General features: G+C 43.5%; 1 protein-coding gene across 4 annotated transcripts in view; it reads left to right on the forward strand.

Annotated features, from left to right (window-relative positions):
• Positions 1–24,956, forward strand: part of TTLL7 (tubulin tyrosine ligase like 7) — a 72,339-nt gene that overhangs the window by 13,845 nt on the left and 33,538 nt on the right. For 3 of the 4 annotated variants that reach the window (XM_053391925.1, XM_053391924.1, XM_053391926.1), the window contains exons 2-9: positions 8,577–8,754; positions 9,576–9,707; positions 11,571–11,692; positions 13,581–13,648; positions 18,268–18,426; positions 20,147–20,363; positions 22,304–22,468; positions 22,948–23,106. In XM_053391925.1, coding sequence (XP_053247900.1) covers positions 8,730–8,754; positions 9,576–9,707; positions 11,571–11,692; positions 13,581–13,648; positions 18,268–18,426; positions 20,147–20,363; positions 22,304–22,468; positions 22,948–23,106 — 1,047 coding nt within the window. In that variant the 5' untranslated portion in view covers positions 8,577–8,729. Of the gene's footprint in view, positions 1–8,576; positions 8,755–9,575; positions 9,817–11,570; positions 11,693–13,580; positions 13,649–18,267; positions 18,427–20,146; positions 20,364–22,303; positions 22,469–22,947; positions 23,107–24,956 lie in introns of those variants that run through there. The other variant, XM_053391927.1, reaches the window with a different exon arrangement.

Below are 24,956 nucleotides of genomic sequence, written 5' to 3' on the forward strand. Positions count from 1 at the left end.
GTTTTAATGGGTACACACTATAGATCTGCTTTGCATATGCTCTAAAACTAGTGTTTGAAGTGGAAGCATACATTTATTTCACCTGCAAATATATCCTGCCAAGAGCTGTGATTGTCAGTCTTTTTTCCTCACAGACGCTCTAAATGTAATTTTCAAGCTTATTTCTCCATGCAGGGAAGTCTCACCCCCCCTCCCTGGATTGGCTCTCATTTCCTGCCTCTTACATTGCTGCCAGTGCTGAGCTTGCTTGGGAGGTGGTGTACTAAGACAAGGGCAGGATTGTGACCCAGTGGAAACTGCCTCCCCGCGAGAGAGTTCTTAATTGTTTTGTTTTTTTGGGCTGTGTTCTGAGACAATATGGAATACACACTTTGGAAAATGAACCAGTCTTCCGGAACACAAATGTAACACAAATTTAGCCATGTGTCAACAAAGTTATTTTTACATTTGCTGTGTGTGTGGAGGATACTAGCTATATTCTTCTATGGTCACGTTAGTCTGTGTTTACTTCTAAATTTGTCCTTGGACTGACATTTGCTTCTATTTTTAGCTGCTAAGAAGCATAGCTACATGCTTTATTGTGAAGGTTTTCATTTTGTTTTCGAAAGCACCTATGGCCTAGTTTGCTGGTACATGCGCTTATTTTGTTCGCAGGGGTGGAATAGGTTTCCCTTTCTCCATGGCCTGCAGCTTTTAAATGAGTATGAACCATCAGAGTACAGAGGGGACTTAAAATATGCAAATGAAGCTTATAAAATAGTCTTCAATGGTTATTAGTGACTCAGAGGCCCAACTTTTAACCCCACCTGGAAATACGAGATCCACTTCTAATTTTCCACCTGATGTGTGGCTGATACCAGAAGTATCCACGCAAGGATATTGCCTACCTTGGATGCATTTTGTGAATGTCCCCAAAGGCAGGGGGAAGATGGCAAGTTCATAGCTGTCAACTTACAGATTTGAAAATAAGGGACCAGCAGCCAAAATAAGGGACCTGCAGCCTCACCTGTTCCAGGCACTCCAGTCTTCCTGTCCTCCTGCAGTCTGGTCAAACTCATGCTGGTAGCTTCGAGAACACTTTGTAACCAGAGGTTCAATAGAATAGAATCTGAATCACATGCACCACAAGGCCTATGCAGCCTCAACTTAAGATGGCTCCCCGGCCTGGCTTTGCACTGCAAAGTTTGCAGCAGCACGTGCAACAAAATGGCGTCCAGCATTCAAAAAACCCCTCAGCTTGCATTAACTAGCCATACACAAGGCATGCAAGCTCCACCCCCCAGCCGTTCTTAGACTTCTTATTGGGTGAGCAGCACAGCCAAGCAACACAGTTGGAGCCTCCCTCCTCCCTGGCATGCAGGGAGGGAGGAAGAGGAGCTGCTTCCTTTGAAATTTAAGGGACATCATTTAAGGGACAGTTAAAGGACATCCATCAACAAGGGACAGCAGCAGGACGTGGCGCTGGAATAAGAGACTGTCCCTTCAAATAAGGGACACTTGACAGCTATGCAAGTTTTGGTATTAATAGTGGCTTCTCCCACACATGGGAAAACTTGTCAGTTTTCAGACGCCCACAAGATGCATTAGGAACCTGTCAACACTCGTCTGAGTTTCCAACAGTAGCATCATTTCTGTGTGTTCAGAAATCACTTTCTCTCTCTTCCATCTTTTCCCCTCTTTCTCTTTCCACATTTCTGGAGCAATGTTGAAACATGAAGATAGAGAGAGAGGAGGAAGAGGAGGAGGAGGGAGGTAGCAGGGCTGCAGGTGTTTGCAGCACACAATTAGAGCAGACCCTCCAAGTTTCCCTATTTTCCAGGGACAGTCCTGGATTTACATAAGTCAGAATGTCTCGCTCTTCCTTAAAGGTAAAGGGACCCCGACCGTTAGGTCCAGTCATGACCGACTCTGGGGTTGCGGCGCTCATCTCGCTTTATTGGCCAAGGGAGCCGGCGTACAGCTTCCGGGTCAGGTGGCCAGCATGACTAAGCCGCTTCTGGCGAACCAGAGCAGCGCACGGAAACGCCATTTACCTTCCCGCCGGAGCGGTACCTATTTATCTACTTGCACTTTGATGTGCTTTCGAACTGCTAGGTTGGCAGGAGCAGGGACCGAGCAATGGGAGCTCACCCCGTCGTGGGGATTTGAACCGCCGACCTTCTGATCGGCAAGTCCTAGGCTCTGTGGTTTAACCCACAGCGCCACCCAGGTCCCACCTCACTCTTCCTTAGGATGTCCCTATTTTCATCAGAGAAATGTTGGAGGGTATGTTAGAGAAGTGTGGTCTAGTAGCTCATACAATGCCACATGGTGCCCCCCCTCTTCATCTACCCCGAGGAAGAGTTCTGTGCAACACAAAAGCTGATGTGCTTCATCGTGAGCCTTCTAATAAAAAGATTTCCTTTTACTGACCCTGCGAACACGGTGCACTACTTCCTTCCAAAGTTGAAAGCAGAATAGGACAAAAGCGCAAAACTGGTAGAGGGGTGTGTGTGTGTGTGTTAAAGTGACCTAGTTTGAAAGAGGGGGAGGGAGGGGGAGGGAGGGAGAGAAAGAGAGAAGTTATTGCTGATGCTCTTTCTCCTTGATGTATCTGCAGTGCTCTCTTAAGTGGTTGTACCAGTGAGAAGAAGAAATTCTGTTCTTAGAAAAATCGATCTGCTAGACTCTGAAGTAAATGCTGGGGCAGCAGTACAGCCAACACCAGTGAGCACATTTTGAAGATAAAGCACCTAAGATGTGCTCACCTTCAGATCATCCTTTGCCAGTAGAGAGCAAGGCTGTTTGAATAACTCTGTTTTTGACAGCTAAATCCTTCTCAGATATCTGCTTTATGAATACAGGGATTTTTAAACATGTGACCAAGATTCCTAGGCAGCAGTGATGCGTGACTTCTTCATCTTCATCTTCTTCTTCTTCTAATTCTACAAAATGCATTTCATTCTGATTTTGACTATGCCTACATGGTGTGCGATTTAAAGATGATAATTTCCGAGGATCCCGCGTTGGGCTGCCATTATGGCTTTCATTCTGTACAGCGGCCAGCGCTAATCATCATAACTAAGGCTTGATGGAGGGGAGAAGAGGACGTTTCATCTAAAATGTCAATCCAGCCCCTTTGGTTCATGAAAAAGGATCCTTTGGGCACCCATTTACTTGTCTTAATGGCATTGCATCTGTTTTACACTGCGGCAAGGCTACCTTGTGCAGAGTTCAGGCTGAATTCTAACAGGGAGCAGAGCTCTGATGTTGCTTCAGCGGCAGTCAAACTTGGACTGAGCAGTTGTGTCCCAATTGCAAGCTGTGCCTTCCCCGAAAGGTGCCTTTTCAGTTAAAGGGGACCAGTCCATACCGACAGTCTTGGTGCTGGGGAGAATCTGGTCTTCCTAGGGCTTCTGGGCTGGAATTGTCTGAGTTGGAGCATGGTTGAACCCTCATCCTAAATGATTCAATAGTTCCTTTTGACCATGCAGAGTGTTTCATGAATACTGTGTCAGTAATCCTTGTGACAACCATGTGTTGTTGTTGCCACATTGCCATGCAGATGCCTGTGGCTGATTAGGAGAGGCTTGCCTGAAGGGACCTACCTTCTGTGTAAACATGATCCAGCTGCAAGTTGAGGCAGGCATTTATGCATTTCCCAGACTGTAATGCTGCGCCAGCCGTAGCAAAGCATTTGCAAGTTTTGATTTGGAGAATTGTAGAGTTGGAAGGGACCACAAGGGTCATCTAGTCTAACCCTCCACAGTGCAGGAATATTTTGCCCAATGTGGGGCTCGAACTCACGAGCCTGAGATTAAGCGTCTCGTTCCGTACCGACTGAGCCACTCTCACCTTCAGAGAATACATTAGGTAAAGGTAAAGGTACCCCTGCCCGTACGGGCCAGTCTTGACAGACTCTGGGGTTGTGCGCTCATCTCACTCTATAGGTCGGGAGCCAGCGCTGTCCGCAGACACTTCCGGTCATGTGGCCAGCATGACGAAGCTGCTCTTGGCGAGCCAGAGCCGCACACGGAAACACCGCTTACCTTCCCGCTAGTAAGCGGTCCCTATTTATCTAATTGCACCCGGGGGTGCTTTCGAACTGCTAGGTTGGCAGGCACTGGGACTGAACGACGGGAGCGCACCCCGCCGCGGGGATCCGAACCGCCGACCATGCGATCGGCAAGTCCTAGGCGCTGAGGTTTAACCCACAGCGCCACCCGCGTCCCACAGAATACATTAGCAATATGGTAAATGCATATTTCTCCTGCCAACCTAGCAGTTCGAAAGCACGTCAAAGTGCAAGTAGATAAATAGGTACCACTCCGGCGGGAAGGTAAACGGCGTTTCTGTGCGCTGCTCTGGTTCGCCAGAAGTGACTTAGTTATGCTGGCCACATGACCCGGAAGCTGTACGCCGGCTCCCTTGGCCTATAGAGTGAGATGAGCGCCACAACCCCAGAGTCGGTCACGACTGGACCTAACGGTCAGGGGTCCCTTTACCTTTTTAAATGCATATTTAGAAATATATTGTGTTTCTGTGGTGACATTTTGGTTCTAAATTGGATGGAAAGGAAGAGGAAGAAGGGACCCCAAGCCTGGGGTGGGGTTTGGGTGAGAGAGGCACAAAAGTCCCTGAAAGGTTTAGAGAGTGTACATGTGCCATTTTCTGGGTGGTTCCCCCCTCCATCTTGCTTTTTTTATTTCCTGCAAGTGATAAACAGCAGAGCTCTTTCTGACAGAGCAAGTAAGGCTACAATACAGTTGCTAAATGCTAAGTACCCCTCTAAACTTTGGGGAACTCTTGCAGATGCTCACACTTTGAAATGGCTTCTCTGAATTTGCCTCCTATTCAGCAGTGGGGAAACTGTGTTGGTGGAAGAGGCATGTTCGGCTCAGCTCTAAATCTTCCGTTGTATAGTGGTACCTCGGGTTACATACGCTTCAGGTTACATACGTTTCAGGATACAGACTCCGCTAACCCAGAAATAGTACCTCGGGTTAAGAACTTTGCTTCAGGATGAGAACAGAAATTGTGCCCTGGCGGCACGGCGGCAGCAGGAGGCCCCATTAGCTAAAGTGGTGCTTCAGGTTAAGTACAGTTTCAGGTTAAGAATGGACCTCTGGAACGAATTAAGTACTTAACCTGAGGTACCACTGTACTGCAGTTTCCCATCTATTTAAAAGAAATGTTGTCTGGCAGAGCAGACGTCTCTGAAATGGAAGACGTTTGCGGCATATTGCGAGATATTTCTCTCACTTCCAAGCATCGGAGAATTCCTCGTGCATAAAAATACACGGTCACCAGATCACGTTTGTTCTTAAATGCTGGTTTTAGTAACTACATGAGCACAAAGCTTTCATGCTAACTTCGCGAGTGGCTCTTCCTGCATGGTGCTGAGTTCTGGCACCAGCATTTCAAGGCATGATGAAGACTGGGCACCCTGAGGTCAGGGTTTGCAGTGACTTGAAATTACAGATCCAGTGGACCTTGCAATGTCGTCATGCTTGTCGCTTGGAGGCAGCAAAAGGTTAGCTTGTAAATTGAGCTGGGTTTTTCATAGCTTTGCCTCGGGGTAATTGAGGTCGAGAAACACGTGTTTCTGAATACACAGACCCTCCATTTCCATTAATGCAGGGAAGGGAGTTAATTCCTTGCTTGACCCTCCCATTTGTTTTGCAGTTAAGATGCCATATTATGTTTGAAGTCTGGTTTGGCCTGTCTGTTTTCAGGTGATTCCAGGTTCAGTGTCTATTATCTCTAGGGAGGGCTAGGAAAGACCCCTCATTTAAACCACTGTGATCCAGCACAGAACAGGCACCTCCTTAGCTTCATAAATTGAAGCTGACTCCTGAAAAGACAGAGGTGTTATGCGTCCTGAGTTCTCAAATCTGCGAAGTGGTAAGATGCCCTGCTCTGGGTGGGGTGGCAGTCCTCTGAAAGGAGCAGGTCCATAGCTTGGGGACTGGATCCAACCTTATCCCTGGAGGCTCAGGTAGCCTTGGTGACTAGGAGTTCCCTTTTCCAGCTCTGGCCAGCTACAGCCCTTTTGGACATAGATGATTTGGCTACGGTACTCTACGCTCTGGTTGCTTCCAAATCGGACTATTGCAATGTGCTCTAAATGGGCCTATCACTGAAGACAACTCAGGAGCTTAAACTGATCCATTTTTTTTACATTGGTGTGACCCACCCTGGTACCTTCTGGTGAAGGGTGGGTGGTGGTGGTAATAATAATAATAATAATAATAATAATAATAATAATAATAAGTGTGTGTTCCTGTGTCTCTAAAGTTTACCTCTGATTCTGAACTTGTAAAAGAGTATTGGGAAATGATCCATAATGAATTGGGGAAAAATGTTTAAAAGTACTTTCCCAAAAAACCCAGAGTCCTTTCTGTCGGAGATAATTCAGACTGAAATTCCCAGGTTGTTTATGTATGGTACTACTGCAGCCCATGTTTTGTTAGCCCAAAAATGGAAAACGAGTGAGGTCCCAACTGAAGAATAATGGAAACTTAAGTTGACAGAATATGCGCAGCTTGCAGACTTAACATATAGAATAAGAGAACAAGAAGAACATACATTTAAAGAAGATTGGAAAATGTTGAATATATGCGAAATAATTGTGTACAGCTGAAAACACTGTAAACAGGTTTTGATGGATGCAATAATGGAATAATGAGTGGTATAGTTTTTGTAAAATATGCAGGGCTTTATGATATGTAAAATAAACCATGGAAAGGGAAGAAGGGAAGTCATTGAGATCTTAAAGATGTAAAATGCGTATTTTAAATTGTAAAACAGAAAACTTAATAAAATTATATACAAAAAAAGGAGTTTACCTCTGATTAAGTGATACTGGAGCAAACAATTGGGGCTGGAGCTTCAAAATGAGGCAAATGTCTTTGGGATAATGTTGGTGATGGTGATGATGACATTCATAGCCCACCTTTCATATACCACCTTTACTCCAAGGACCTCTTGATGATCTGCACCTTTCTCCTATTCACCATTTCATCATCACAAGAATGCTGTGAAGACTAAGTAGCCCAAGGTTAACTGGTTAGCTTCATGACTGAGTGGGGATTTAAACCCTGGTCTTCAAAGTCCTAGTCCAGCCCTACCACTACTACACTTTAGGAAAACAATATAAGGAGAAATTATAACCCCACCCCTCCTAGTCCTGCTGTCCCAATCCAATTCACTTGGCTGCATTGGGGGGGGGGGTGCTGGGTGGAATTAAAGGAATGGGCCATCTGAAAATGGCTCACCAATATTTTTTCTAGTTAGGACCTTATTGCAGTTGGGTATAGGAACTATGTCTCCAAGGACAAGGGAAGGCTGCTTGTTAGCAGCTGTTCTGATTTTTTTCTTTTGTTACATAATCAACACTTTTTGAACTAATGAGTTGAATCACAACGATTATGTTGTTCCTGCAATCTGCTGGCAGCAACTGAAAACATGAAACCCTTTGCAAAAATAGCCAAGGTGATGTTCTAAGAATGGCTGGCTGCCTTGCAATGTGTTCCATTAAAACTAATCAGAATTAAGTTCTTAACCCGAGGTACCACTGTATCATGAGTGGGAATCTTAAAAGACTCAGTTCTTTTTCTGGAAGCTTTTTCAGAGAGCTGAAGATTTAATAGAGAATGGAGCTTTCTGCCCCAGTGCTGATGAGCATTATGTTCATCTACCCGTTGTATATTTTTAATCCTCCTGAATGAACAAAATAGGCTGTGTCGATGGCGTCCCATGCACTTCAGTGCAAGAGGCCAAGTTTTTCCTGCTCATCATTTACATTAATGCCATTCTGTAGCTGTTCTTCGAGTGCCTGTTCCTTGTCATCTGCAAGCTTTTTTGTTTATAGTCCAGATAAGCTATTGGGAGTACAGTATGTGCAGTCAAGTCCATAACTGGCCAGAAAAGCACTGTGGCTTGTAATGCACTCAAGACATGGCATTCCTCCTACCCTTTTAAAACTGTAATATATTATGCATCAGTCAGGAGCATAGTAGAGCTTCTGTCATCAGTATTAATCTGTCATGTTAGCAAAAAAGTGGTTTCTTTCCTGATAGTTATGTGGTTTTCCCTCCCTTCCTGTGACCATGTAGCAAGTTTAAATTGGCTGTGGCTTGAATTTGACAGGTTTGGTACTTTTACATCATAGCTACATTTTTCCACAATGCTACTTGATGTAACTTTGGAATAAAGAGAATGCCCATGGGTGACAGTCAGCTAAGTTTTACTCAAGAGTAGGTCAATGGTCTTCAGCTGGTTCAGACTCACCTCAGACACCCAACCTTCAACTATGCTGGGCAACATCCGGAGAATTTAGTGGCTGTAATGATTATTCTGCATGTCTTTTCTAAAACAATATGTGAGATCAAATTTTAACGCAATAAATACTGGAACGCGTTTTGGAAAATTCCATCTTGAAGTTTATGGGTTGGATCTGAAGGTTCTCTTCCTTTGACGCTAGAATCCGATTCTTAATCTGTACCTTTTAAAAAAAAACCCCCACTGCTTTCTAACCTTGCATTTTACTTTGTCCAAAGTTATTCATAATGGGTTCATGTCTTTATTAAATGCAGGCACCTGTTTCTTTTTTGGAACTGAGTTTCGCCACAGTCTTGAACTGACATGGTATGACAAGAGCTTTCAGAGAACTGGCTTGGAGGGCCTTTGAAGTTTCCTGAGTGCGTGCAGCAGGATTTGGGCTCAGCTATTGCACCCTACCAGTGACCATGCCATCCTTGCCCAATGAAGGAGGTAGGCTTCCATCTTGCAAAAAGCCTCGTATCTTGGTTATATTTGGTCAAAGACGGACGGTGCAAAATTCCAAGGCCTGCCAATGCCATGTACGGGATTGCGCAGCACACATGCACCTCCTCTACTGCATATGCCATAATGCATGGCATGAACCATATTTCAGATCCCTGCCATTCTTTCATATTAAAAGGGGGGTGGGAGTGGCTAGTTCCAGGGTTACCTGAATTATGTGCTTCCTGATGTACATGCATATACACCGTGTTCCCACGCTTATGCTGCGTATACAAAGTGGGAGAACCACACACGGTCGCACTGTTCCTTCATATGACCAAGGTGTATTCTAATTTGTATTTTAAGAGATTTTATAAAACGCTCACATTATATTAATTCAGAGAGGAGGTGTGTAGAAAAATGAAAGTGCAATATGTTTACCCAAAAGAATAAAATAAAATTAACGGTACAAGACTGGAATGTGAGCTGTGGACAGTAATTTTAAAATGCCATTCAGAAAAGGGTTGGGCACCTGAAATAGTCTTGGGCATGCATCTAAAAATATAAAATAGCCCTGCGCCTGCATCTCGTTGGAGCAGGACTGAGACTGAGTGAGCTGTAAATTGCTCCAAGATGTTTGCAATACCTTATCGACCTAAACCAAAGGGAAGTCCTCCCTTTTTAATTTGGTTTTTGTACTTTTGTTATGCCTCCTAAGACCAGGCGACAAAGAAACTTACCTGTGTGTTCAGTTCACCTTTTGTAACTACGTGCAAGAACTTTGTGATGGTATTATAGAATTTTATCCCACCCTCCCTATTTTTAAACAGATAACCAAGGGACCTCTTCTCTGACTTTGAGCTCGGAGCTGCCTTACCAAAGCACAATAAGGAGGAAAGTCAGAGAGAAGAAAAAACACGGAGCAATCACTGCGAATGTCGCTGGCACAAAATATGAGATTGGTAGCAAGCTACATATTCTGCTTACCTTACAATTAAATTATGTGATAAGAATAAAGAAAAGTGGATGAAGCAAGGACAGTTACATAGCTAAAAAAGCTTCCAGGTCAAAGTATGATAGAACGTGATACTATTGCTATTGTGGCTTGTGGGTTGCCATGGGCATCTTGTTGGCTACTGCGAGAAATAACCGGGCTACCCGAATTTCTGGTCTGATCTTATTATGTTCTTAGGGAATTGATGAACCACCCTGGGATCTTCGGATGAAATATACAAATTTAAGTTAAAAAAACTATTATAATTAGCCACTGAGAGAATAGCTCAGTTGGTTAGAGCATGGTGCTGATAATGCCAAGGTTGTAGGTTTGATCCCCATATGGGACACTTGAGTATTAACTGAATTGCAGGGGGTTGGACTAGATGATCCTCAGAGTCTCCTTCCAACTCTATGAGTCTATAAACCCAGACTGCCTTTATGAAACTCCTAATATTTCCCCACCCAGGCACTGATCAGGCCTACAGCCTGCATCAACCTTTTCTGTATGAGTCGCACTTCCAGATGTTTTGGATGCAGAGTCAGCAGCCAGTCTTAGCACCCTAAAACTCTGGTTTATTTATGCTTGGTTGAAATGTCACCTGAGAGAGAATAGCTGCTTAAAGGCTTAGTCCCGGTTCTGTAAGAGCTCGCACATTTGCTGGAATGTGTGCGTTAAGTGCCTTCTATTAAACCATCCCAGTGTCTAACGTTTAACAGGACTACTCACAGTGCATTAAGCTCAACGCCTCACCCATTTCACATTAATTTTACACATGGCTTGCAAAAGAGCAGAGAGCGCATTTCTTGCTGGGCCGGAGGTTGGCTTTTTACCTTCTGAGTTTAGTCACAGGAAATTAGGTCTTGGGGGCTTATGACGAGGGCGCTGTCATTTGAATAGTCTTCCTGTAATTACCATTCAGAACATCATTCTCTGGAGGGGGTTGTATGGCAGGTCTCCAGCTGCCCTTTCTGTAAAAAGATTTCCATTCCCGTAGAAATGCAACTGGGTCTTCTGATAGCCCTTTTGTTTCATCATAAGACTCAAGCATCGCTCTGTTGCCTTTAGATACATAGGAAGAAACAACAGGAAGCAGCCCAAGCAGACCTCAGTATTGTCTACCCTGACTTGCAGTGGCCCTCCAGGGGTTCAGGCTGGGTTCTCTCCCAGATCTACCTGTAGATGCTGGGGACTGGATCTGCATGCCATGCAATGCTCTGACCTTGAGCTATGGCTCTTCCAGGTTTGATCCCCATATGGGACTGCTGCATATTCCCGCATTGCAGGGGGTTACATGGCCCTTCCAACTCTACAGTTCTGTGATTCCCCTTTGCTCGTTTTACAGCTGTGACCTCTCCCCCTGCTTTGGTATGTCAGGCACGAGCAATCGCTCTTCCAACCTCTTGTGTGCACACCAACAGATTTCTGTTTGATTATTTATGCCTAGATAAGAAATCACCCTTGCTTGTGAGGTCAACCTTCTCATCCCGTTTCACAGCCAACATATTGCTGCCGATCTCATGTCAGAGGTGCAGCTGAGAACTAAATGGGTTATTCCTCAATCATTTTTGGTTGAGCGACAAGCTCTTGTCGGTTCCTTTAGCAAGCTAATGTTTGCTCCCAGCCCCAGCAGCACAATGATTAAAACTATGCAATCGGCAGGATTAGATTTGCAAAATTAAATATCGCAAGGTGAGCAGCACAAGTTTTTTTTTTAAAAAACCCAATAATAGCCTGTGTGCTAGTACTGCTGTATGACTAAATTATGTGTACTTTCCCTCGGAGTCTAGTTTGATTCCCCCCCCCCCATGTACCTATTCCTCTCTTGCAGTACGCGTAGTAATTGAAGAAATGGGCTATGTAAAGACTCGGGACGACGATGAGACTGCAAATCTCATTTGGAGTGATTGTGCCGTGCAGCAGGAAAAGATTGCTGAGCTCCGAAACTACCAGGTACAAAGAAGAAATAACTAGGTAGCCTTGGGCACCTTGATCAGGACAGTAGAAGAAATAATAACATTTCTGTATTGCTCAAACTTTGGTGGTGGGAGAAATCTGTATATTTGATTGTGCATTCATGATTATGTACCCATTACCTTCTACTGACATAATGGGAAGCAAGAGTTGACTTTCCTGTTTGCAGGGGTCTGCTGGATTTCATGGGGGGGGGTTGATGTACAAATTGATTCTGCATTTGGTGGTTGCACATTTCTCTCCACACACAAATAAAAATCCCTTTTTGCTACTGCTGCACCATCTGAAGCTGATGGGCAGCTTCAGTCTTTCTTGTTCCCAAACCAAAAGCTGGTAACATGAGAAAAGCACTCTCAGCCTTCTGTGCATTGGTTAAATACAGTAAGCAAGTGAAAGTGTTGGCATGCTGATTATATGTCTTCATTCAAATGGGCCCTCGCCCAATCTGCGTGGCTATAAGCCAGTCACTACTTCTCTGTACATGAGTTTACCCAGATATGCCCACCTGAAGAGCAGCCCACTGATTCACCCTTTCCTCTGTGCTTATCAACGTGCTTTTGCTCTTCTGTTTTTGCTTCAGTTTTCCTAAGAGGAAATCTGATTGCCCAGAACTTAATGGAGTTCCACAAAGAGGTCCCAGTAACTAGTGTGCTTGGATGTAAGTCTGGGAGATCAGGGGTAGTCACTATGGTTCTCCCCAGAAGTTGAGGACTCCAGTTCCCATCCTCCCTGGCCGTTGCCCCTGGAGCTGATGAGAATTGTTTCCCACACCTTGTGGCCCATGTTGGCTACCCCAAGTCTAGACCCTGGCACGGCCGTGAACCCAACATGGTGCCTCTTTTCTTCTCATGTTGCTTCAGTTAAAGGGAAAATGTTGATAATCCTCCACGTGTGATTGCTGTAAGATTAAACCGGGTAGGAACGATAAGGCCCCATACATTGCTATAAGTAGGAGGGGGGTCACATCACTGCATAGTTCAAAAGTTCGTGTGAGGGCAGTTGTGGAGCCGTGAAGGCTAACTGCATCTCCACTACACGCCTAATCTTATTCCTCCTTTTGACACAGCAGTGGAACGTGGGGATATGACTCTTGCATGCAGCAGAAGTTAGAGGCAGCTCATGCAGCCCCATAGCTCTCTTATATGGTCTTTCAGTGCTTGGCGGGGTGGGGTGGGGTGGAGAGTGAGTGCCTGAAACCCAGTACAGTGGTACCTTGGTTCTCAAACACCTTGGTACTCAAATAACTTGGAACCCAAACACTGCAAACCCGGAAGTAAGTGTTCCAGTTTGCGAACTTTTTCCGGATGCCAAAAGTGCTCCGTTTTGAGTGTTACGCTTCCAATTTGAGTGCCACACTTCTGTTTTGAGTGTTACGCTGAGGTCTTTCTGTTTTTGTTATTTATTTTGCGTTTTTGTTTTTGCAGCTTTTTTGTTTTGTTTTTGTGAGTGTGTGGAACCCAGTTCAGCTACTGATTGGTTGATTGTGTGACTGCAGTACATTGTTTATTCCTTTCATTTTATGGTCTCATTAGTAAAATTCATGTTAAATGGCTGTTTTAGGGGTTATTTTTAAAAGTCTGGAACAGATTGATCCATTTTGCATTACTTTCTATGGGAAAGCATGCCTTGGTTTTGGAACGCTTTGGTTTTGGAACAGACTTCCGGAACAGATTAAGTTTGAGAACCAAGGTACCACTGTAATAATTAAACAGGTCCATGCTGTCTAATAGATTTCCAGCATCTACCTAGCATAATTAATAGCGGTCTCTTGTAGGTACTGATTTCGTTACAAGTCTAAAATAAATTCTAGTAAGTTCAATTGCTGACCCTTCCCTAACGTATGTCTTTCCCTATTTTCTCCCGCCAGAGAATCAACCACTTTCCAGGAATGGGCGAGATCTGTAGGAAGGATTTCTTAGCAAGAAACATGACCAAGTAATTTCCTTTTTAATTTTTGTGTGTAAAGGAATGCAGGTTAATAAACTCTCTCTTTCTTCTTTTTTTTTGGTAATGTAGCATTGTTTTCTGACATCTAGGGACCTTGTGGGTCAGTTTTAGCCCCTGAGTTTTATCAAGACCCTGTTGTGAGTGAGATGTCTGTGTAATCACAATAGTTATAGGGAACGCTCTGATTCAGAATCAGCAGTTCTCTAGAATATCATTTGAATGGGAGATACAGAAAGGGAGGACTGTTCCTTCCATGCCCTTCTGTGAATTTCTCAGTAGTATCTGGTTGGCCACTGTAGGAAACACAATGTTGGAGTAGATGGGCCTTCTTATGGGCTCTTTTTTTGATGGACTTTCCTTATGTTGTTATTAGTGTGGCCAGATCCTGACTGGTTAGGGAACTGCTCTGCACATTCTTATTAGTGTGGTAAAAAGCTTCCAATAGCTGATTAGCCCAAAAATGGAAAACGAGTGAGGTCCCAACAAAAGAAGAATGGCAACTGAAGTTGATGGAATATGCGCAGCTTGCAGACTTAACATACAGAATAAGAGAACAAGAAGAACATACGTTTAGAGAAGATTGGAAAATGTTTATTGAATACACGGGGGAAATTGTGTACACTTGAAAACGTTGGCAGCATTAAGATAAATTCAACAGTGTAAATAGGTTTTGATGGATGTAATAATGGAATACTGAATGGTTTAGTTTATGTAAAACATGCAGGGATTTATGATATGCAAAATGAACCATGGAAGAGAAGAAGGGATGATATCTCTCTTTATATATATTCCAGTAGCTTTACCCCCAAAGAAGTAGGGAAATCTTTCCAAGCAGCAGACAAGAAATAAAAAGATGGGTTTTGTATGTAACCATTTCCCCAGGTATGTCTTAGTGCATGTGTTCCTCAACTAGGGCAAAATGCCTGTTTGGTTCTTGGACCAATGTCTGGGGCTTTGAGCGGCCCTGGTCCCTGCTGTTGTTGGGATATTGCCAAAAGGCAATTTTCTGCACAGAGTCCTTTGTGTGGTCTTGATGAGAGCTCCCTGCATAAAGTGAAGGTTATGAGATCAGGTCTCTTATTGATATCAGGTTCTTTTTCTCTCTGTGTGTGTTTGTGTCTGTGTGTGAAGAATTAGGATTTTGAACAAAGATATAGACCAATGCAACACCTGCTATCTAGCTCCTTAAGGCAGGGATGGTCACCTAAATTGTTTTGTGTGAACTGTGTGTATTGGTTAGATTCCCAAGAATCTGAGCTTTTCAAATTAAAGACCATGTAGCTTAATGCAGATCTGCAGAAAGAAAGAAAAATTATTGGGGGGAGAGAGGAAAACAGGCTAGAGGTGTGGAATTATGTCCTTCCAGTAACACAGATCATTTCTGGTTCTGGAGCCCAACTCAGAGAAAAAGTAGTATTGGGCGAAAGAATTGTGAGGAGGGGATATGGCATAGGTTGCTTGCAGGTGGTTAGCATTCCTTGACTGCATGTTCCTTTTTCTCTTAAAATTGGACCACTCACCCTCATTTCTATGAGGGTGGGACAGACCTGCGTTTAAAACATGGGTCTGCCACCTTGGCATTTAGCTTAGCCCTAGAACAAATAAAAAAAAGACTTGGGCAGATTGAACAATTTTGAATCATGGGCTTTCGATTGCTCAACAGAGCTCCCCCCCCTTTCCTTGCCTTGTGCCCCTCAAAATAGGGTCAGGCGGGTTGGGCGATCCCCCCCAGAACAGCATGCAACGAGAGGCGGGGGATTGTTCTGTCTGGCAGGCTGAAATGCTCATGCAGATCCAACGTTTGTGAGACATTGAATCATACCCATTAATTATAGCGTAGCTGGGAGTTCATTTTAAGAAAGCATGCTGTAGAAGTGGCAAAACAAATCTCCTCGCTTTTGTTCTAAAGAGGATGTCTAGAGGCAACTGTGTGAATGAAAAAAAAAGCGAACAGTGACAGGCATGACAATGTATCTGAGGACACCAGCTGAGAAAATTGGATTCGGCAACAAGCCCCGTTGCCCCATATTTTCATCTCTTATCTTCTCATCCCCGCCTTGGCTTCAAAAAGTTAATACATTCTGATGTGCGATTCAGAGCTATTATAAAATAAGGAAGTAGATGTGCTTAGACTTTTGTCGTCTGTTGCAGTCGGCGTTTGGGTTTAAGGTACCTGCTTCCATTTTGCCTTTTGCAGGGAGGGAGAGAGACAGAGAGAGAGAGAAAGAATGAATGAATGCCTTCTATTGCTATATAGGGCATCCCGTCTAATCTACAAGGCCTTAGAGCAGCTCTCGAAAAAGAGTCACTTGCTTTTTCATATCTCTATTATATTAGAAAGGGCTGCCAAGACTCATGAGGCCAGTAATATGTAAGTGCAAGAAGAGAGGACCAGAAGCAGCACCAGAATGAATATAGGAAGTGGCCTTATACTGAGACAAACTATTGGTACATCTGGTCCAATATCAACTACCCTGGAAGTAGCTTTCCGAAGGATACAGTAGGGATCTTTCCTAACCCTAGATGCTTTAGTTGAGATTCCTGCATTGCAGGGGGTTGGACTAATTCAGTGGTGGCCAAACTCGGCCCTCCAACTGTTTTTGGACTACATTTCCCATCATCCCTGACCACTGGTCCTGTTAGCTAGGGATGATGGGAGTTGTAGTCCCAAAAAACAGCTGGAGGGCCAAGTTTGGCCACCACTGGACTAGACAAACCATCAAGGTTTCTTCTGACTCTATGATTCTATGAACTCCTTGACGTTCTTTGTTCACAGCATGTGGTCTACCACTGAGCCCTGGCCCGGTAGGAAATCTGGGCCTAAATTGAACATAGGCCCCTTCTGAGCACATCTTTATATTTTACACATGTGCAGCAGCCATCCTCTTGGTTCAAATGGGAATAAGAACAGGATCACATCTTTCCATTTTAGGTGCTCATAGTATGCTCACCTTGATTTCGAAAGGTATAAGTCCTCTTTTGATGAGTCTTGTTGTTCTGTGCAGAGAGGTATCCTGAGTTTAAACTTGGTCCAAAATAGGAGAGGGAAATGTTCACATTTGCAAGTTAATTTCTTGGCAAGAAAGGAAGGTGGAACAGAGGAAAGCTCTCTGGCATGAGCTCCATTAGCTTTCATTCAAAAGGGGCTTACATAAGTGGCCTGAGGCCCAGGCAAAGATTGAAAGCGTCAGTATTTCAGCTCATTGGTGGAAGGAGTTGTTCCTAGGAAAAAGAAAGCTCCCATATGTGGGCTTCTTTCTTTCTGTGGATTATTGTCACTTTTGCTGCTAATGAGATTTCCCCATCTTTTGTCTTGTGGATTAGTAAGTGGGAAAGAGGATCAGCTGTGTGCATCAGGATCCCTGAGCACTGAATTACTGAAACAACCACCAAGTGTATGTGAGTCTAATCTGTTAGATAGCATACTTTGGATGATACAATACTGAGCCATTGACCCCGTTCCTACAACCGTGTTTATCACCTGATGACCAGCATGCACAAAAGATATCACAAATCACGCTCAATCACAAAGAGGGTTCATATCACCTCATGTGGAATGCCTTTCAATGGATGGACACCCCGGATTGAGTGAGATGAATTGGCATTTCGTTTGAATGAAAGAATAAGTCCCTTTGTCACTTTTGTAGAAGTACAAACATCAAAAAACCTAGCTGAGCTGCTAAACGAGACTAATACAATTTTGTGTGTGATACCTCGGTTGTAATCTGAGTCACTGCAGTGCCAGTATTTGGATCTATAATGATCCTGAGCACAGCAATAAAAAAAACTACATTGGCAATTGTGTTTTGTTGCGCCGTTAGCGAGTAGTTTTTGTGACAGGCTATCTATTGTACTGAAGCCTTGATGTTCTTGGCTGCAGTCCTGGTTTTGCAGATGTGCTTGTCAGTTTTTTCAACTTTTGTAACGAGGCAAGAAATCTGAAGCACAGACCTTCTTTCCAATGGCAGTCCTGTGTAATCTCCTTGTGGAATTAATACATTGCATCCAAAGCTCTTAGGTTTTTGTTTGCTGTCTACATGCCGCATGGGGTGGCATAGTGGTACTGCACATCTTTCTTCTAATGTTTCCCTACACAAACAACTCTTTAAATACCTGAAACATTAGGCATATTAAGGTTCCCCTTTACAAAAGAAGTATCAGTGAATGGAATGAGCGATAATTCCCATGAATGTGTTCCTGCCTTAGTCCCCTGTAAATGAAGGAATAAACTGCAAATAGTATAAATGGTACAAATGAAAATTCTATCCCTTAAGGGTTTCCCTGTGAGTTGTTGGAGGAAGTTTCAGACTGTGCAATACATAATTGAATTCAGGAAAAGAGAGAAATCCATGCATCCAAATATTAAATAGCAAATCCCCTCTTGACTTTTCTGTAATCCTGCTGTTGTTAAGTTAATAATGTTCTCTGTTACATCGGCAAACCTTTGTGGTTCGTTCCTGCTAACGAACTTGCATGTTTACAAAAACTTGTTCAGTGTTCCACAGATTCCCCCCCCCCCCATTCTTTAATAAAAATTTCTTTCTTTCTTGGTTTCTTATTGTTCCGGTAAGTTTTGCCATTTTGGCAATTCTTCTTCTTTTCCCCAGAATGATAAAATCTCAGCCTCAGGAGTACAGCTTTATTCCTCGAACGTGGATCTTCCCAGCAGAGTACACACAATTCCAGAATTATGTAAAAGAACTCAAGAGAAAACGTAGACAGAAAACATTCATCGTCAAACCAGCTAACGGTGCAATGGGGCATGGGTATGTGCAGGGTTTAAAGATGCTTCTTTAAGTCAGCCTCCTCCAACTTGATGCCTGCCAGATGTTGCTGGACTACAACTCCCATCGTCCATGATCATTGGATGCCTTGGCTGGGGCTGATGGGAGGTGGAGGCTGGGGCTCATGCGAAGGCTGCTTACAGGTTCTTCAATCTTGTGTGTCACCTGCTGTTACTGTGAATTGCGCTGAATATAGATTATATTGTTCTTTGTAAATATGACCCATGGATTTAGAAATAACAACAATGATGTAAATCGGATTTTTCATACAGTAGTAAAAACGGTGACACGCATTCGTTTTCATTTGCTTTTTTTCTTTGCTTTTTCTTTCTCTCTTTTCAAATATGACAAATACGCAGCTCAGGTCAATTCTTTATCTTACAAGAATACCCACATAGTTAAAGTTGTTTGCCCAGGCTTAGCAGCAATAAATGATTTTTAGTCATTTTTTAGTATGAAATGGTGTAATAGGGCGAAATAATTCATGCTTGTTTACAGCATGGTTTCTTTTAAATAAAGCTTCAACCATTTTCCAGGGCAGGATTTTTTTAAAGGTAAATATGTAAGAGGCCAAAGGGACGCGGGTGGCGCTGTGGGTTAAACCACAGAGCCCAGGACTTGCCGATCAGAAGGTCGGCGGTTCGAATCCCCGTGACGGGGTGAGCTCCCATTGCTCGGTCCCAGCTCCTGTCAACCTAGCAGATCGAAAGCACGTCAAAGTGCAAGTAGGTAAATAGGTACCGCTCCGGTGGGAAGGTAAACGGTGTTTCCGTGTGCTGCTCTGGTTCGCCAGAAGCGGCTTAGTCATGCTGGCCACATGACCCGGAAACTGTACGCCGGCTCCCTCAGCCAATAAAGTGAGATGAGCACCACAACCCCAGAGTCGGTCATGACTGGACCTAATGGTCAGGGGTTCCTTTACCTTTTTATGTGAGAGGCCATAGAAACGTAATTGATGGCACTCATAACAAAGCAGCTGGATAGACTGTCTGGAGAACCTTATGACTTAAAAAGCTAATTTAATTCCTTAACTTGTTAATTTTACTGCTTGGTCCTAAATGTGTTGGAGATCATTTTGCATTGCTTTAGTGTAAAACCAGGCTTCAAAAGCAAGCGGATTTATTCTAGTTCTTGGGAACACCAGAACATGTGGCCGACAATTCAGAGCGTTAGTGCTGACCTTTAAATCCCTAAATGGCTTTGGCCCTGTATACCTGAAGGAGCGTCTCTCACTGAGAGAAGTGAGGTTAAAGGGAACCAGGTTGAGGGCCTTCTCGATAATGGCACCCGCCATGTTGAACTCCCTCCCATCAGATGTCAAGGAGATAAAGAACTATCTGACTTTTAGAAGCCACCTGAAGGCAGCCCTGTATAGGGAAGTTTTGTGTTTGTCGTATTGTGTTATAATTTGTTGGAAGCAGCCCAGAGTGGCTGGGGTAACCCAGTCAGATGGGCAGCATATAAATAAGTTGTTGTTGTTAGTTGTGTATGGCCTTAGACACCCTTTGCTAATCTAGTGCCCTCTAGACATTACCGGACTACAACATCTGGAGAGCACCAAGTTGATGTCTTGTTATAGCAAGTTACAAACCTCAGTTTCTGAACTGATGGGGGTCAAATGATCTGTCACAGCTGTAATTGTATTTCTGAGGGTTTACTTAACTTTCTGTATTTAAAACTTATCTTTGTGCCTTTTAACCAGGATCTCCCTCACAAGAAATGCAGAGAAGCTTCATTCTCAGGAACACCTCATAGTCCAGGAATATCTTGACAAGCCCTTTCTTATTGAAGGCTACAAATTTGATCTAAGAGTGTACATTCTGGTGACTTCCTGTGATCCCTTAAAAATATTTTTATATCATGACGGGCTAGTGAGGATGGGCACAGAGCTATATCATCCCCCCAATGATTCAAATCTGGTAAGTGGTTGTTAGGATCAAACGAAACACTCCTGAGTGCAGCACAAAATAGTTTAGGTGCCAGAAGAGGAAAAGGAAATGACATTTTGAGCAAAAAAACAGTGCACAATTTAGTTAGGCAAATTCTAGTCCTTGTTTACCTGGGCCACCTTGTGTTGGAGCCTGTGATGCACATCAGCTAGCTAATAAGATACAGACTCGGAAAACGCTGTTCACGTGTTCCTTCAGGATCACACGCTTAACATTTTGTTTTGTGTGGAAACAAGGCTATGCCTGCAGACTCCACCCCCTAACCATCCCTGCTTGCCCCCCATCTATGTACTGGGAAGGTCTGAAATGGGAGATGGGGAGCTTTCTCTGAATGTGTGATCTCTACTGTGACTTGGAACCATGCAAGTAGAATAGACTCCCCTCTTCAAACCTTTTTCCAATCTGTGGACAACATGAGTGTGTCATGACCTTCAGCTCTAACTTTTCACCCTCGTGGCTGTAAATTCAGAGAGAGAATATCAAACTGGAAGAGACACTTGTCCTTGGAAGAAGTTCCAGATGTTCCCGCTGCCCTGGAAACTCCAGCACAAGAGAATCCTATGTTGTTGACATCTCTCTGGCCTTGGGATAGTTGCAACGATACAGAAAATACAAATTGTACCTAGAGAAAGGACCGTTAAGCTACATACTTGCATCTTGCAGTGGAAAGGCCTTGCCTCATTTTCTTGTTGCTATCCCAATAGCAATGTTTTCTGAGCGGCTTTCATTATCAGTAAATGTTGAAGTGCAGCTGCTAAGCTTAAAATGATGATGCAGCAGATTTACCCAGGATTTCAAAGATTAGGGCTGCAGTCCTAATGTGTGTTGGGGGTGAAGGAGAACCAAATGCTCACCTGAGCTGCCTCATCCAGTACACTTCTGGGCTGGAAGTGAGGATGCAGCAGCCATCTTGTATTTAACCATTTTCTGCTTTTAAAAAGCCAGCAACCCAATTTTCCTTTCACTTGGAACAGTGGGAAAGAAATAACTATGATACCTCCTTGGTCAGCTTAGTTTTCTCCTTAATTTAGTGTGTGTTTGGTGACCAGGAAGGTGTGGGATCCTTCAGATCTACCCCATTCCTTGGCCCACTCCTGACGTTGCACCCTTTGGGGGAGTTTGAACATCAGTAGGACAAGGGACACAGATGTTTTTGCAGTGGCAGGGAAGAGGCGCCAGACACTGAGTGTCCCTCTTTTTGGTCAGAGCTCTCACTCCACCCTCTTAGAGGGAATTTTTCCTATGGAAAGCAAGTATGGTGTAGTGATCAGGACAATGGACTTGGACCCAGGCAACCAGAATTCAAATTCCCAGCTAACCATGAAATTCACCAAGTGACTTTGTTCCAGTCATGAACTCTGATTATAACCTAACAGGCAGTGCTATTGTTCTAGAGAAAGAGGTGCCAGAACTTGCAACGAACACCTCCCTCATACTCTTTGAATGGCAATGGCGCCTACATATGAGCTACCGGAACTGAGTTTCCAGAGAGTTCCAGCTAGAAAATAGCCCTGCTAACAGGGCTGATGTGAGGATAATATGAGGGGGGGGGGATTAATTACACAACCTTGGCCTCCTGTGGGATATAACTGGCATTAATAAGTAACGACGGTCCTTGGGACACCCTCCTAAGGACCATCATATGACTGTAGAAATGATCTTAAAAGGCCTGGAATAAAAATAAAATGGTGTTTTCCTGTCACCAGATGGAACCCAAAGGAGACAAGCAACACGCAACTTTGGAGAGAGCTGGGGGGCTAAGAGTGAGAAGGATCTTTTCCCAGTAGCCACCTGTGGCATGTCAGTTGGTGGCGGTACCCGGAGAAAGGCTTACCTCAGATTAATGTCCGCAAACTGTCTTTGTACCTGTAGCTCAGTAGCGACCCTTTCCTATCTTCCCTTCCTTTCAGAGCCAGCTGTTTATGCACCTGACCAACTACTCTGTGAATAAGCATAATGAGCGTTTTGAGCGGGACGAAACAGAAGATAAAGGCAGTAAGCGCTCTATAAAGTGGTTTACTGAGTTTCTGCAAACAAATCACCTTGACGTTTCCAAATTCTGGAATGATATTTCAGTAAGAGAAAACTAATAATGCAATAGCTGTTTTCAATGTTTATGTTGGCCTATTACGAGTGCTCCTCACTTCTTGACTTGGACTGTGACGCAATCTGGTTTTTGACTTACTGCAGGTTCTTCTTTGGATGCACATTTTTATATAGCTAAATTATTTGGCAGAGTGCAAACCCGATGATGTTTCATACAAAGCCTTCTTTCAAGGCTTGAGGCTGGGAAATTGACACAAGAATCAGATTGTTTCAGCCGAGTGACAAACGCATTAAACAAAATTCAGTTTGTTTATGTGCTCTTGTGATTTAGAGTGAAACCAGCTGTTGATTAGATTCCTTAATTCTGCACAGCCAGTCTTGTCTCTTGTATTTGAATGTGTGTTGCTTAATGCCTTTTGGTGATCTAAAACGAAACAAAACAAAATAACACCTAGATAAATAACGATGCTGCTTCCCCCATCTCTCTCTTCTCTGCACAATCCCCCAGGAACTAGTGGTGAAGACTCTCATAGTAGCAGAGCCCCATGTCCTTCACGCTTACCGTATGTGTAGGCCAGGACAGTCTCCAGGAAGTGACAGTGTTTGCTTTGAAGTTCTGGGGTTTGATATCCTGCTGGACAGAAAACTCAAGCCATGGCTCCTAGAGGTAAGCTGCTTTAAAATAGTAACAATAATAAGACAAGAGCATTAAAGGGCTTGATACTTAAAGCCCATTTGGAGGTCTCTAAAAGAGGACCAGACATGGAGGAGAAGACTATCATCAGCCACTAGCCATGATGGCTATGTTCTACCTCCACTGTAGAACACCAGTTGCTAGGAATCACATTTGGAGAAAGCTCTGCTGCACTCAGGTCTCGCTTTGGTTGGCCACAGTGAGATCATTGTGCTGGACTAGATGGACCATGGGTCTGGAGATGCAATGAGGTTGAGGGAACATTCTTTCGTATGTGGTGGACCTGTAAAATGGTAAAGGGTATTGGGAAATAAGCCATAATGAATTGGGAAAAAATGTTTAAAAGTATACATTTCCAAAAAGACCAGAGTCCTTTTTGTTGGGTGATAATTCAGATGGAAATTCCCAGGTGTCAAAAAAGGTTATTTACGTATGCCACTACTGTGGCCCGTGTTTTGTTAGCCCAAAAATAGAAAACTGAGCAAGGTCCCAACTAAAGAAGAATGGCAACTTCAGCTGATGGAATATGCGCTGCTTGCAGACTTAACATATAGAATAAGAGAACTAGGAGAACACACGTTTAGAGAAGATTGGAAAACGCTTATTGAATATATGGGGGGAAATTGTGTACACTTTAAAGCGTTGGCAGCATTAAGATCAATTCAGCGGTGTAAATAAGTTTTGATGGAATGCCGAATGGTTTAGTTTATGTAAAATATGGAGGGATTTACGATATGCAAAATGAACCATGGAAAGAGAAGAAGGCAAGTCATTGATATTTTAACAGAAAAATGTAATAAAAATTACCAAAAACAAAATAAAATAGATGGGCCGTTGGTCTGATCTACTAGAGACCAGACATTCTTAAGAGTTTGTAAGTATTACAAAAAGGATGCAATGCAATGAACCATGTGCGAAAACAGCCAGGTCATTGAGCAAAGCTAACCCATATCATAATAGATGGCTTTCGACAGCCCTGCATTTTATTTGCTGGGAGCAAGGAGCAGGAGAAGAGTGCAGAGGGCTGCTCCTCCAGGCTCTCCATCATTCTCATCTGTTTGGATGCTGGACTAGGTGGATCTTCTTACGTTCTCAAAAGGTTGGCCGTGTCTCGAAGCCAGCATATACCCAGTAGAGCTAATCATAGAAGGCCTTCCTCGACGAGAGCTTTTTCACAGTGCATAAAAGAGCTCCAAAGAGATGGTGATTTAAAATATGAATGGGTTTTATCAATGCTCGGGAACTCCCTTTTCACGAAACATCCCCCACTTTCAGAGGGAGCAAGTGTAGACAAGTCAAATATTTGCTCCCTCTTTGTCCTGGCCTTGTGTCTTGTTTTAAAGATGGAAGTGCTTGCACCATCTAGTGGAAGAAACATGGAAGATTATTCTTCAAGCAGAGCAATAGTTTCTCATCTGGAACATTCATTTTATTAGCTAGTTCATTTCTATTAACTAATTTTATTAACCACTGTCTTGGGAAGCAGTTTTCACACATTGGTCACCATCCATGCCTATCCTGTAGTTTCTTATGAAATACTGTGTTTTGATGCATTTACCCCAAAACCACCTTTGATCCGAAATGAGAAAACCTAGTTTAAAGCTGGTAATATATACATAGCCTAATATATCAATAGCTGCATTTCTTCAGAGAAACAGTCCTTTTGTTTCCATTTTGAATGCACCTCAACATGCCTCTTCAGACTCCCCTGTTGTTTCTGAACTGAACTTTGGTTCAAGCGTTGATTTATTTTTATTTTTGTATTTTTTATCGGCTGCATTGTTTTATGCGAACACTGTGTAGTACATAAGAGTGGGACAGAA

This window comes from Podarcis raffonei, chromosome 6 (genome assembly GCF_027172205.1).
Source record: "Podarcis raffonei isolate rPodRaf1 chromosome 6, rPodRaf1.pri, whole genome shotgun sequence".
Classification (NCBI taxonomy): Eukaryota; Metazoa; Chordata; class Lepidosauria; order Squamata; family Lacertidae; genus Podarcis; species Podarcis raffonei.